Source organism: Takifugu flavidus, chromosome 10, assembly GCF_003711565.1.
Source record: "Takifugu flavidus isolate HTHZ2018 chromosome 10, ASM371156v2, whole genome shotgun sequence".
Taxonomy (NCBI): Eukaryota; Metazoa; Chordata; class Actinopteri; order Tetraodontiformes; family Tetraodontidae; genus Takifugu; species Takifugu flavidus.
Genome location: NC_079529.1, coordinates 9,490,084 through 9,503,274, shown reverse-complemented (window position 1 = coordinate 9,503,274; position 13,191 = coordinate 9,490,084). Strand labels below are relative to the sequence as shown.

Genomic DNA, 13,191 nt, shown 5'->3' with positions numbered 1-13,191 from the left:
AGGAGTCTGGGCTTAATGCAGTTCTCTTTTCAGTAAAACTACAGTTATTGGGTTAACACATGTGCATTCTGCTTGGACTGGTCTTCCTCATTGGACACCTCTCGCTGGAGAGGAAAGGTAGTTGCAGGACTGCAGGAAGGATGTGCTCATATGTAAGTCAGATGATGTAGAATGAAGGAGACCGTACCTGCTGCTCTGGGTTTCCTGAGCTGTAGCCTATCAAGGTCGTCTGACAGCTGGGAGGCTTATTATTTCACCCTGATTAAAACCACAGGGGCTAAAAGCCTCTGCCCTTTTCTTATTCTGATTGCTCACAGAAACGATTTGTAACTTCTCATTACATCTACTCCTGTGCAAACTCCACAGAAGATAATATTCCTTTAGTTACCTGCTCTTTTCCACCATTGATTGCTAGGGTGAAGGCACAGAGGCTTGAATTGCAAAGGTACCAGCTCTTAGTTACCAGTGTCTTGTTTTCACTTCACAAGAGAAATATTTGGATAAGAAAATAACCGGAGTCTGGCTCTGTATATGTTTCTCATGTACTAATATAATCCAATAATACAGACGCCTTATACAAATACGCACATCTAACAACAAACATGCCTACAGACGCAGTAACAGGCCAGATGTGCCGACCACTTAACATTTCAACAGCTACACGCTACGTGAGAATATATGAACGTGCGTGTCTTCGGTTCATTGTAAAGCCCAGCCTCGGTGTTGTTTACAGCCATTTACAAACACCTGCGTGCTGGAGTGTCAGAAATGGAACAGCTTGCCTACAAAAGGAGGGGGGTAAGACCTAAAAAAAATAATAAAAGAGAGAAAAGAACAAAGAACAAAAAGTTAGCCAAATGGAAAAACAGGCACAATTGCAGAAAAACAAAAAGCAAGACAGAGAGATGAAGGAAGCCGTCAGAGAGAGCGACAGCTGGAAAACTGGAGGTCATGCACGTTAATAGCCAATGTACTCTAGTTAGCTGAGTGCTGCTGACAAGTTACAGCCTTGATTAAGCTTCATGTGCAGGGAAGCCAAAGTGACTGTTTACTGACGACCCCTAATAAGAGAATAGACTGTTGAAATGTGAGTAAGCAAAGATGTTGCCATATGTAAAGTGCAGAACTGATCAAACAAGAAACAGACGCCTTGCAGCTGAGGGCTTTTAAAGCCAGTGCAGGACCAGCCTTAATGGTCCTTTTTATACCCAAACTGTCAAATGAGCATTTTTCCTATCAAAACACTGGAGCATGTGGGACATCACGCACAGGCGGGGTTATTTACAGCAACAGAGTGACTTCACTCCAAACAGGATTGCGTGGGGAACACATTCGCAGAAGCTTACACCAGCATTTCATGCATTCATTTCAACCTTTTCATCGCTGGGGCCTAATGTGAGTGAAGACAAGCCTAAAGAATGAAAGTCTACAGGAGGAGAAGGTGGACGATTGGGAGAGATACCAGATTAGTTCAAATGAAAAGTTTTCCCCATTCAGTCAGTTTCTGTGCTGTGTCACGGACAGCTCCTAATCACAGCGCCTGCCCAGTTTATTCCTCCCAGTACAGTGAGGGAGGCGGTGTCCTGTATGTGCGTGTGCTTCCACTGAGTACATCGAGTGCATAGAGTGTCATGTGTTCGCTGACATTTGTTCCCAGAGCTTTCAGACTTTCCTTTAAGGGTACTCAAGTACCTGCAGTAATGTGTGAGTATATGTGCATGTACTCATATCCCTGAATGTGTGTCTATGTGAAGTTCTTTGGATTTGTGAGAAGGGGTCTCAGAAAGTGGAAAGCTGGCACTGAGGAAATCTCAGCACAGCCAAGCCACTCATCTATTCTGGGCATCTACAGCCCATCATAATATTAGCAGAGGAAAGCAGTGGAGGATATGTTGTGTCCTCAGTTTAACGGCTTTACGCAAATGACAGCAGACTCTGGGGTCTCCTATAAAGCATATGTCACTGCACCAAAACAAGGGTTTGATAGAACGGGATAATAGGCCAGACTGTTGTTCCATTAATGAAGGGGAAAAAACATTAGAAAAAGTGACATATTTCATGGATTGGTCAACATACCTGTCACGGTCTTGGTTTTGACGGGGCTGCTGGCATAGTCTGAGGCATGATTGGATGGCTGTTTGGCTAGCGGTGTGCTCCCTACTGACATTTCATCCTCTTTCGTCTTGGCTGCAGGAACCGAACCTGGAGTCTACAGAGACACAGATGTATCAACAAGCACACGCATAAACAGAAACACAGTCAAACGCAGCTATGACACAAAATGACGTTTTGAAACCCTGCAGGTACCTTACTCAATGACCCAGGCTCATTCCTGCTGAATGACATAGTACAAGTACCCCCCCAACCCACACACACGCAGGATTACATGATTGGATCTTGGGCTTTTCCTCCTTTTCATTAGGCGCTTCCTATCTACCTATACTTCTCTGATTTCTGCTGTTTCCTGTTCACTGTTTCGGTTCACTTTAGATCCAGCTGCCTTCAGTCCCAACACTGCCCAGCACTCTCCATTTTTTCTACTCCTTACTCTTCTTACTTTACCTAACTGGTGGTTTTCGTTTGTCCTCCCAATGGCTCTTTTCCAGCTTTTTCCATAAATGTCCTACAACTATGAATCTTTCTCCATTGGTTATAAATTCCCCTTTGTATTTCTCAAAAATACAAAAGAAAACGTTCCCGTCTGAGAATGCCTGTATAAATTTATTAGATTCAATTTTCCCTGCATATTAAATAGGATGAAATCTGACTTTAATGTTCCTTTATATACAAAGTAAGCTTTTAAACAGAATACACTATAGCTAAACCACAGCAGTATCATTTTCCAGAGAATGAAGCAGCTTAAATTTCCACCTGTGTTGTCACTTTTATGGTGACCCCGATCACTAAATAAAAACCCCAAACACAACACATCATCTTACCAAAGGGCAGATACGGGCAGGAACTTGGTCCTGAATTTTGATTAGGTGTGGCCATGTAGCCTGTCCTTCTCTGGCTGATATCTGGCCTTCAGTTGAAGGCCTTTACCACAGCAGCCAGGAGGAACGGCCATGAAAACAGGCAGCTGGAGTCGACACCCCCCTGGTAGCACATGCATGCTGCAGCCCTTCCACACACACAGCAGCCAGTGTTTTCTATCTTTCACTCTGGCTGCAGTTCAACTCATAACATCTGTTTATCCCTGTACACTTACGACCCCCAGGGTAAGGAGTGCAATTAACTTCCTCTCTCTTTGTCTATCGAGCACACATGATGGCAAACGTTCTCCAAACTACAGGAGGCATAAACCAGGGAAAAGTATTTAAAGTAGGCATTACAATATGATACTTTCATGTACTGTATATTTATGGGCCTTTATGGGGTGAACCTGTGCTATATCCCAGACTGAGCACATATCCATGTGTGTATTTGTGTGCAGTGTGGGCACAGCGCATTCAATGTCCATAATCATCAGCATGACCCCTGTCAAATAAATAGAGAGAGACTGGATAGAAGACAGGGAGCAGATCACATGGAAAAAGGAAGCTGGAAACGAGGAGGGAGGTGAATAAGAGACTGACTTTTGATTCAGGTTCTTCGAATTAGCACAGCAGTAGAAAACGCTGCAGGTTTTTATTACAAATTCCAGGCTAACTGTGTCAGACTTGTCCAACGAAATGCTGAAATGTTCACACAAGAGCAGGGAGGGAGGCTGACAAGTGAAAGGCAGACAGGTACCTGTTGCTGCTGTCTGCTGCTCCCTCTGCGAGGCTGGTAAAGCAGCCAAGTGCAGAAGACTGGATCCACATTGACAGCAATGCCCTGGACGCTGACCAGCAGGACTCCACCTGGTCAAGGGGAAAATAAAGGATAACAATAAATCAACAGATTAAACAGCACGACTCTGAAGTGTATCATGAAAGATGTACTAAATCCTGCACAAACGAGTCAAGTGACAACCATCAATCAATGCAAATCTAAAGCTAACACCAACCGAAAGTGACTTAAGTCAACTCTGTTCAGATTGAGTGTAATTTCCTCCTTATGTGGCGCCCTAACGAGCTGCCTGGGTGAAAGTGAACCTACTTGTTGGAACACAGCAAGAAGCACAGTTTGTTTCAATTCCACTGTTCAAAGTGGTATGACACTAAGCCAAGAATAACATTTTCTTTTGATAAATTTCTATGAAACTGGAGACTTTCTCTGGGTTTAGGTTTACTCTTAAATAATAATCTTTATCAACAATAAGCGAGCCCTGAGGTAATGCATTAGGATCCTATCAATAATGATTCCCATGCCGGCAGGATTAGTGCGGGGTCTCTGGCGTGCGGTGGAATGTCCCAGCATGACGATAGGAGGATGTTTAAGCTCGAGAAGGACTTTCAGCACTTTAATGGAGCTTTGGACAAGACTCTGGTCTCTGTTTCAGAGCCTGAGGCAATGATCCGTATGTGTGTGTTTGCATATGCCCGTGTGCATGTGTGAGTCATGTAGATGGCGATGTGTTTCACTCTAGTCGAGCGAAAACCTGAATTCTTGTTCCTTTTCCTAAAAACTGTGAGCCGGAAAAAAGCAAAGTTGCAATCGCTTCTCATGCACAAATACTTGTGTAACACCGGCTCTTTAACTTGGCAGTTACTGCTCCCTCATCCATTATTCCCAGTGAACAATGCAAATAAAACTGCTCTCATTTGTTCCACTTTTACAACATTCAGTGATTTGTGGCCTGTGAGCTCGGTGTGTGTGTGTGTGTGTGTGTGTGCGCGTGTGTGTGTGTGAGAGCGAGAGTTTGTAATTGTGCATGGTGCATGCTTAAGAGATGTGAAATTGTTTAGCAAAACAACAAGCATTTATGCTTTCTCGGAGCCAAAATGTACACATTAAAGCAGCGATGTAGTGAAAAAGAGCATGACTGAAAGTGTGAGTAATGTGTAAAGCGCTGCAGCACACAAATGTGTTTGCTCTATCTAACCGTGTAATGGACACGTCAAAATAAAAACTATTAAACCTCTATCAAACTATAAACAGTGTAAAATTGTACGATTTTCTGCAGCAGGTAACAGTCAGGAGACAAGTAAGCCTGGACCTTTAAGCTTAAGAGAAAGTGAGAATGTTAACTGCTAAAAGACACCAAATATTCCACCTATAAGTTGTGCGTATGTGGTATTTTCTCTATAGAGAACATCCTGAATGCTTCCTTTCAGTGTCCTAAGACTTAATTCTACTCAGGTCTGACTGAACATTGGAAAAGCAGCTGTGAATAGCATCATCATCACCCAGGTCCAAACACTGCATTAAAGGTTAGCGCAATGTTTGTGCAAACTTTTGGTATGGCCCTCAAAGGATGTTATAAAAGTTAAAGTGGCCCTAGATAGTAAAAACAGTTCCCCACCCCTGATCGACGCATCAGTAATAGTGTGTGAGCTCAACGCACCACATATTTTTTCTGCACTGGCACAGACGTCCCAGCCTCATGTCGACACTCCTTTTTTATACCTTATATCACGTTTTTTTTAAATTGCTAATTGTCACCAGAGCTTCATCCATACATATCATGCATATATTCCTCTTGAAAATGGTATACTTTCCCCTTTGCCACCCTTCTAATTCTCCTTTACAACATGCACCAGTCCTGAAACCATGCCCACATGCTCTCATTTTTTTGTCTGTCCACCTCTCCCCCTCCTGACTTGGCTCCATAACCTCAGTCCTGTGGCTTCGACTCCTATACCACAGTGCGGCCGCTTAATAGGCCTTGGCTGTGGCTGTAGTGCTGGAGCTCAGCTTCAAGTGGTTTTTATCATAGTCCAGAACGGTATGAAGAGTATAGGACCCAAAAGGCTGGGAATGGGTTGACTGGTGAAGATGGACTCAATAAATTCTCCCTGAATTGAGGTCTTCAGAAGGATCCGAGCATGACAAAGCATCCAAAAGAAATGACCTATGGCGCCATAAATTATGTCATTTAGCAGATGGATGGTTATTGCAAAGATAAATGAGCAAATAAAATATATGAAATGCCTAATTGCAGATAACTGTCTCAACTGGATTAGCCAGCTGTGGTGTGTGGTTCGCACAGCCTCAGAATATAACATTTAATGATGTGTTCAGGTGGACTGACTGCATTTAAGTAATATATGAGCGCAACAGCACATGTTAATTATAGCAAGAGTTCATCATTATGAAGGCTGATGAAAGTGCCGACATGTTTAGTGTATTAAACGGCGATTTTGGATGAAATGAACAAAGTGCATTAGATTTTCGTGTCTTTTAATGCCAACAGCTGTCATCTTAGTGGCGTCATGTGTCAGGTCTGTTTGCTGTCTGCCAAAGGCAGCCAACATCCTTTTAACCGTCACAGGAAGGCTAGAAAAATGCTCTTTCTGAGATTAACACTGCAAACAACCGTCTCTCGCTGCCAGTCCCACGGTGACACAGAAACAGAATATATGTTGACCTCGCTTTGGAAGCTTTGAAGAGTGAGGCTTTACAATCCGCAATGTTTTCTTGTTTCATCACAGTGTTGACACAAGTGCAGGAGAGTGACACCTCCTTTGAAGCGCGCAGCACCGTGAAACGGCCTGCGTGCTTCGAGGACGACCTCGGCGGCAGGCTAACTGTTGTTTTTCTCCGCTCCGGCGGGGTGGCATGAGGGTAATTACGCAAAGTGATGACAATGATAACAGAGGTGTTTTTCTTACTTCCTAAATGATTCCTAAAGAAAAGAGCTGAACATTGCTCGGTGGCCCAGACTCCGAAATACCACACAACCGCAGAATGTGCAAGAATCTGTGAAGGCGCACTTTACCTTGAGTCACCCACAGTGAGCCTATTAATGTCAAAGGTGTTTCTTTTTCTTCAGTGGTTTAAGGCCAGAAGAGTTAAAAGAGAGCACCGGGCTGCTGGTGTTGTTTTACTCCTGTCTGACATCAGGTTGCTCACAGCCTGAGGCTGTGTTGGGCCAGACGGAGCGTAGGTCTGCATCTACAAACGCTTTGATTTTCTGAACCAAAAACACCCAATAACAGTCACACATGTTTCTATCTTCAGACTATTATTAGCAGAGTGTTTATACACTGGCATGGAAAGCCTTCATTTGTTTAGCAACTACAAGCACGAAATTCGCTAAATACTGCTGGCAGCTAGGTCAGTACAAGTTCAAAACCAAGTCCCAGGGTGGAGACTAAAGCCCTGATTGGGGTTACAAAGGCCACAACCACCCCAACTACAGGGCCGTGACCCCAACCATCAGTGGTACAAATAGATGAAGTGGTGTAGGGGGCTCGCACGTCCACCCCCCATGTTGGCGAAGGGGGGAAGGATCCATTTTCTTGCCAACTAATCGCCTCCTCAGAATCGCTTCATTGTTGGACATGAGGCAGCGCCGGGTCCCAACGTCCAGCTTCTCCAATAGAAAATAAATAAATATAGTCTAGCTCGTGTCAGCCAGATGACTTCTGACAGGTTTGGTTAATTTCGAAGCCAAGTAGCAAAACAAAACATTACGCCAGTGTGCGGGGCCTATGCTGCCTTTAATTGCTTTTCCGATGAGCTCATGACTCGAAGGTGTCCTGGAGTGAGCATGCAGCTCGACAGGTGTTCTGCAAGTCCGTCTGTGTGCCTATGAATGTGTGTGTTTGCGAGAGACTGCTAAAGGACTCAGCTGTGTGTGGGTGGTGCAGAGAACAGTGTGTAATTTGTGCACGTGTGTGTGTGTGTGCGGCAGAAGTGTTTTTCAGGTTAGTGAATATGAGGAAGTGTTTCTGTTTGTGACCATTTAGTGTGACCATTGTAGAAGAGTGGACACATAACCTCATTAATCTCTCTCTCTCTTCCACACACACACACACACACACACACACACACACACACACACACACACACACACACACACACAACTGCTGTTCTCCTGCTGTGCTGTGACCCAGCAGCAATGCCACCACAGGAGCCCAGGGGCTCTGGAAGGACACGGCAGGTTTGACTAGAAACAGAACTGAGCCCACGGAAAACCTGCTTTTGCTCTGGGCCCACATTACTTTTTGCATTGGACACAGCTCTATACAGTATGTCTCTCTGTGTATGTATGTGCGGTTTGAAGAAAATGTTAGTCTATAAGAGTGTTTAAGAGGCTCTCAATATGGCCCAACTGTAGCAGCGTGCAGCTGACATGCTTGGCCCACCTCATTACGGTTGGCTGTGGCTGTGGGTAAAGTTAATGGGCAGGAAGAAAGCCGGAGACTCAGCCAGCAAGAGAGGCATGATCTCTGACACGCATTCAAAACAAAAGCAGAGCGGCCCTGTAGAGGATGACTCATGTTGCAGAAGTAATTGCCCTATCGAGATGATAAGTGAACAAGCCCCAGGATTTGGCCGTGAATCAGTACGATTGATGAGATACCTTCGCTAAGTCTCCGTACATGAACCGGATGTATCACACAATCGAGTTCAGATAGGCAGAGACAATGAATGAGTGAGTGTGTGTGAGCTACGAGCTTATCTCAAATGTCGGCATACTGTATGGCATGTGTGTGTAGATGTAGAGCACACATGCAACAGCCATGTAGTGAGCACATATGTGGAGCCGCATTAAGTAGAGGAATTTATTACTTTGGTGGAAAAAACGCATATTCCTTCTCCTAGTATAACATAGTCAACTTTTAATTATTATGCAGTTGCAAGTGATTCAGTAACCCACAGGGTTGCATGTATAAAGCCTTTCTACTGCCATTTACGGGTAGGTCATATGGTTAAGTATGGTTCTCCAGGTCAATAAGAAGCTCCATTCTCTTTCTAGTAGATTAATTTTCCTAATAAATCTGAATTAACATTGATGGTGTTGAAATAACACCCAGACACAGCAGAAACGGTGCCTGTGTGTCCCAGCTGGACATGATTATTGATTATTGTCCACTCGACTATTATCTCCCTTCCTGTCCACTTTCTCATTGAACCTGTGTGATGTGCCCACAAAAACACACTCCGTCTCCCTCTCTTGCAATCGTACCGAAGTAAAAAGCTTAGAGTGGTGACCAAATGTGACCCAGCCGTTGTCAGCAAGATAGCTAGCCTTCTTAATGAGAGACAAAACAGACTCTGTCCTGATTGCATTAATGTATCATTACTGTATCCATCATGGACACACAGTTCACTGTGTGAACTCTAAATGAGCTGTAGAGTAATGTAAGAGGAACAGGAGAGACACTTCTGAGCTCATTAAAATAAACAGACTTCTGCTTCTGCTGCTGCTTTCCCACAGACACTTTCAGCTTTGCATAGTTACCTTGAAAACTCCTTATCGCTGCTATCGTTAAGCTGGCTCGGGGGCTTTCTCTGCAGTTCAAGCCGAGTTCCCTCGGCTTGTCATGAACGGGGCGATTGTAAGCGGTTCCATTTCTGCCATTGGCTGAGCTCCCTTCAAGTGTTTTTGTATGATTGCGCAGTAACAAATAGAAAGGCTTAATGCAGATGGGATAAAGTTTACTTGCAAGCGATGTTACTCAAGAGGGTAGAAATATCTGAGAAGTTATGCAAGCAACAGAGGACATCATTCATCACATGAATAATGGCCTGAGTCTGCCTTTATACAAATACTAATAAGTTGGGCCCACTTTGTGTGCAAATGCTAAAAATATTTTTCTTTAGATGCACAGGAATCAAAGCCAATACAGAGCAGAAACTAAATACTTGGAGAAACAAATGATGTGGATTAGCTGTACCTTTCAAATGTTTACTTAATTTGAGTGTTTTAATGAACTTGATAGATAGTAAAAAGTGAGTATATACTTATAGGACAGAGGTCAATAAGCAGCAGAAAATGGGCATTATATGTATAAGTTATTCATCTTTGTAACCGCAAGCACTTATAAATTCAAATAAAATCAAATATATGATATATTCAATTATAATTAGGACGTTTCTAAACAGTTTTGAAAGTGATGTGCGAAGTCTGAGAGCTGTTTTATCAGTGAAATATCTTCACAGAGGGTTTGAAAGGGCGTTTATGTGTCCGTATGGATATGCAGACAGCGATGTCTCAGCAGCGTCTGACTGCAGTCTGACTGCAGTCCAGACGGTTGTATCACCATTTCTGTACAGCCTTACATACAATGTTTAGATTGTCACCGTGACACACCTGAATTTCCCAATTACTAAGTGTGCTATGAGATATTACAGTTAGATTTTTCAGAGATAGTTTCAGTGGAATTATACAAAACCCATTTGGAATGCATTCAGCTGCTAGAGGGCAATGACTGCGGTCCCTGTTTTCCAAATAACCGACTTCAGCAAACGTCAGTGTGACTAAGCTCTTCTTAAAAAAACACAAAAACCTCCAGACAGCGGGCGTGCAGTCGCATCCGCTGCAGTCATCCACTTTTTCAAACATCTAGAGAACATGAGGGGTGCGTATGGACCAAATTCTGTCTTCAATTACTTTCAGGTCTCTCCGTTTCCCGGCACGAACCTCTGCTCTCCAAGTCATTCAGTTTGGCTTTTTGTCAGTTCAGTAGACTTAAAAATGATCTCAGTGACAGATCAAAGCCCTCTGGCTGAGATTTTAGGTCACTCAGGAAGCCGGGAATGCCGCACTGAAGAACTTGACATTTGCACAGCAGTACACAATGAATCATCCCCGTCCATGAATCTGTCTGCTGGTGGGACTGACTTCCAGTCAACTGGTTTGACTGTGTCTGTCAGCCAATTTGTCTATTATGCCCATGAGTAAATTCAGGTTCATTTTCAGTACTTATTACAATCTGGCATCGTGGCAGGTGATAAGAGGCACTGCTCTACAGAGATCAATGAAAGAGCGAAGCCAGCTTTTGACGTTCCGTCCTGGATGTTCAACTCTTTACTGTTCGTGTTAGCTACTGGTTTCTCATATTTATTCCAAAGAAAATGTCAAGACTGCTGCCAAAAATGAGGGGAAAAACATCATTTCTGTGTGCCTGGGGATTCCTTACTGGGAAAACATACACAACAGTGCGCGCTATTAAAAAAAAAAAAAAAAGAACTTGTTGATCCATGTTGGAAATTTGTATTTTCTTAGAACAAATGCCAGTATAACAGAATATATTTTTCACAGAGGGAACATAGCAGCATGTTTCCGTTGAGTGTTTCAGTACATTTGGTCTTTCTGCACACAGTTATTATTCTTCACAGCACTGAGCATTTGCGAGCATAAGCATTAGCATACTCGCGCAAGTGGGTTTGTCTGCTAGTCTGTACAGTTACAGATACAGGAGCAATATTTCACAGTAGTCAAGAGACAAATATCCAATAATTATATGATTCAGCTAGAGAGCACAGTCTATAGAGACTATGTGGCAACAGGGGAACAGAACGCATGTTTCAATGTCAGTAGGGGAAAGAATTAGCCATATGTAAAGTAATGTAATGTTTAATATTCATGTACACGACACTACAGCAGCACCAGCACATAGCATTACTGGATTCTATGACTGGAGATTTAATACCTCCTTCTCACATCGTTATTTATCTATTTTTTTTTACATCAAGAATACTTCTATCCACCTCATCCTCCTTAAGTTAAAGAAAAATCCATAAGTGGTTGCACATTTAAACCATTTAGCAATTCGGTCTAATAGTTTCAGGATGAGAGAAATTAATGACAATGCAGGAACAAAGGAATAAAGGGATGAAAGCCACGTAAAGAACAGCGGAAAACTGCTCCGATTGGCTGGATCTCCTAAGCCAAGGAGGTGGAGTCACTGCAGTGTCACCATTGTGAAGTATGAGCTCAAACAGAGATAAGATGTTTCAAGATGTATCATTAGTTAGCAGATGGGAGGGGGAAGCTTTCCAAGACATGTTGGTAAAGTATGGATGAAGATTATATATGGATGTTTATATGAAACTGAAACTGCTGGAAGAGATGAATGCCCTCCCGCTGGTGTGTCAATTACAAGCCAAACTGCAACTCTGATGCAGCCTCCACAAGCCCTGATGACTGATAAGTACTTAAGCTTAAGAAGGACGCAGCATACTTTAGCGTGCCGTGTGTGAGTGCACGTGTCTTCAGAGGAAGGGCTCCTTCGCATCTCCATCCTGTAATCAGTCACTGTTGAATGAAGCCGGTTTAGACACACCTCAGTGACAGCAGAGAAAAGGCAGCGTGTGCATCTTGTTTTTGGAGCATGTCACTCGTGTCTACACATACGCTCACGATAAGGAAGAAGTGTTTATACCCATCTGAGCTGTATTTAATACAGTCAGACATGCAGACAGACATGTGCATGCACATACGCACAGAAGAATGCCTGGGCCACCTGCAGCGCAGGGCTTCCAAACTACTATCAGCTGCTCTGTATTAACAAACCATGGCACAAAAGCAGTGATGAGTCAGCTACTCCAAACACACGTGAAACACTCCCCAGACTGGCTCACCGCAGACGGACGGGACAGATAGGGAGGAGAGGGAGATAGAGAGGGCAGCGCGATAGAGAGAAAAGGACACACGGGAGGGAGAGAGATGAGGACGGCAAATGATAAAAGGAAAAGGTGAATTAGGAGAGAGGGAGGTTTGGGAGGGAGAGGACAAGTCTTTCAGAGGAGAAAGGCAGCAGCATCTGTGGCTTGAAGTTTTGGGGTTATCCTTCACTGCCTAATCTGAGCATATGATCAGGACAGAGCCCACAGATAACAGGACAGAGATTCTCATAGCTTTTCAAATAATTTTTCCACCTATTGACTTTAACCATAATAAATTTAAAAAATGATTTGATTTAAAAGCTACAGTTTGGACAAAAGATGTTTCCATTCCCAAAATGTTGGGACACTAAAGAAGAAGCTGCTGCATGGTAAGCTTATAGATGAGATCAAGGCCAAGGTGATATATCTGAGATGCATTAAAGGCGATCACAGAAGTGGAACTTCACCTTTATTAGAATTTTCTGCAAACATAGAGGCTGAGCTCTTAATAAAGAAAAACAAGAGGCCGATGGAAGCTAATCTTCAGTGGCTATTAGCGTCGGCAACCATTCCTTTCATCCGGGGGCCTTGTATATGCTATGAGGGGAAGAGAGTGGTGCTAGAACTGCCTGTGTTTACTGCCTGTTTATCTAAGTGGGCATGTGGGGGGCTGAGGGGCCACAGCAGGTCAAACCACACACAGCGAGAGGAGTTCAGGAACCCCTGAGGACCACTAAACGTGATGAGATTTTACAACTACTGCTT

The 13,191-nt window shown here is 43.5% G+C and overlaps 1 protein-coding gene across 3 annotated transcripts in view; it reads right to left on the bottom strand.

The window, feature by feature from the left end:
* The window catches only part of LOC130532683 (intermembrane lipid transfer protein VPS13B-like), a 231,590-nt gene that overhangs the window by 132,073 nt on the left and 86,326 nt on the right, over window positions 1-13,191 (bottom strand). For all 3 annotated transcript variants that reach the window (XM_057045445.1, XM_057045444.1, XM_057045446.1), the window contains exons 20-21: window positions 3,736-3,845; window positions 2,077-2,209 (exon numbers count right to left, since the gene is read on the bottom strand). In XM_057045445.1, coding sequence (XP_056901425.1) covers window positions 2,077-2,209; window positions 3,736-3,845 — 243 coding nt within the window. The remainder of the gene's footprint in view (window positions 1-2,076; window positions 2,210-3,735; window positions 3,846-13,191) is intronic.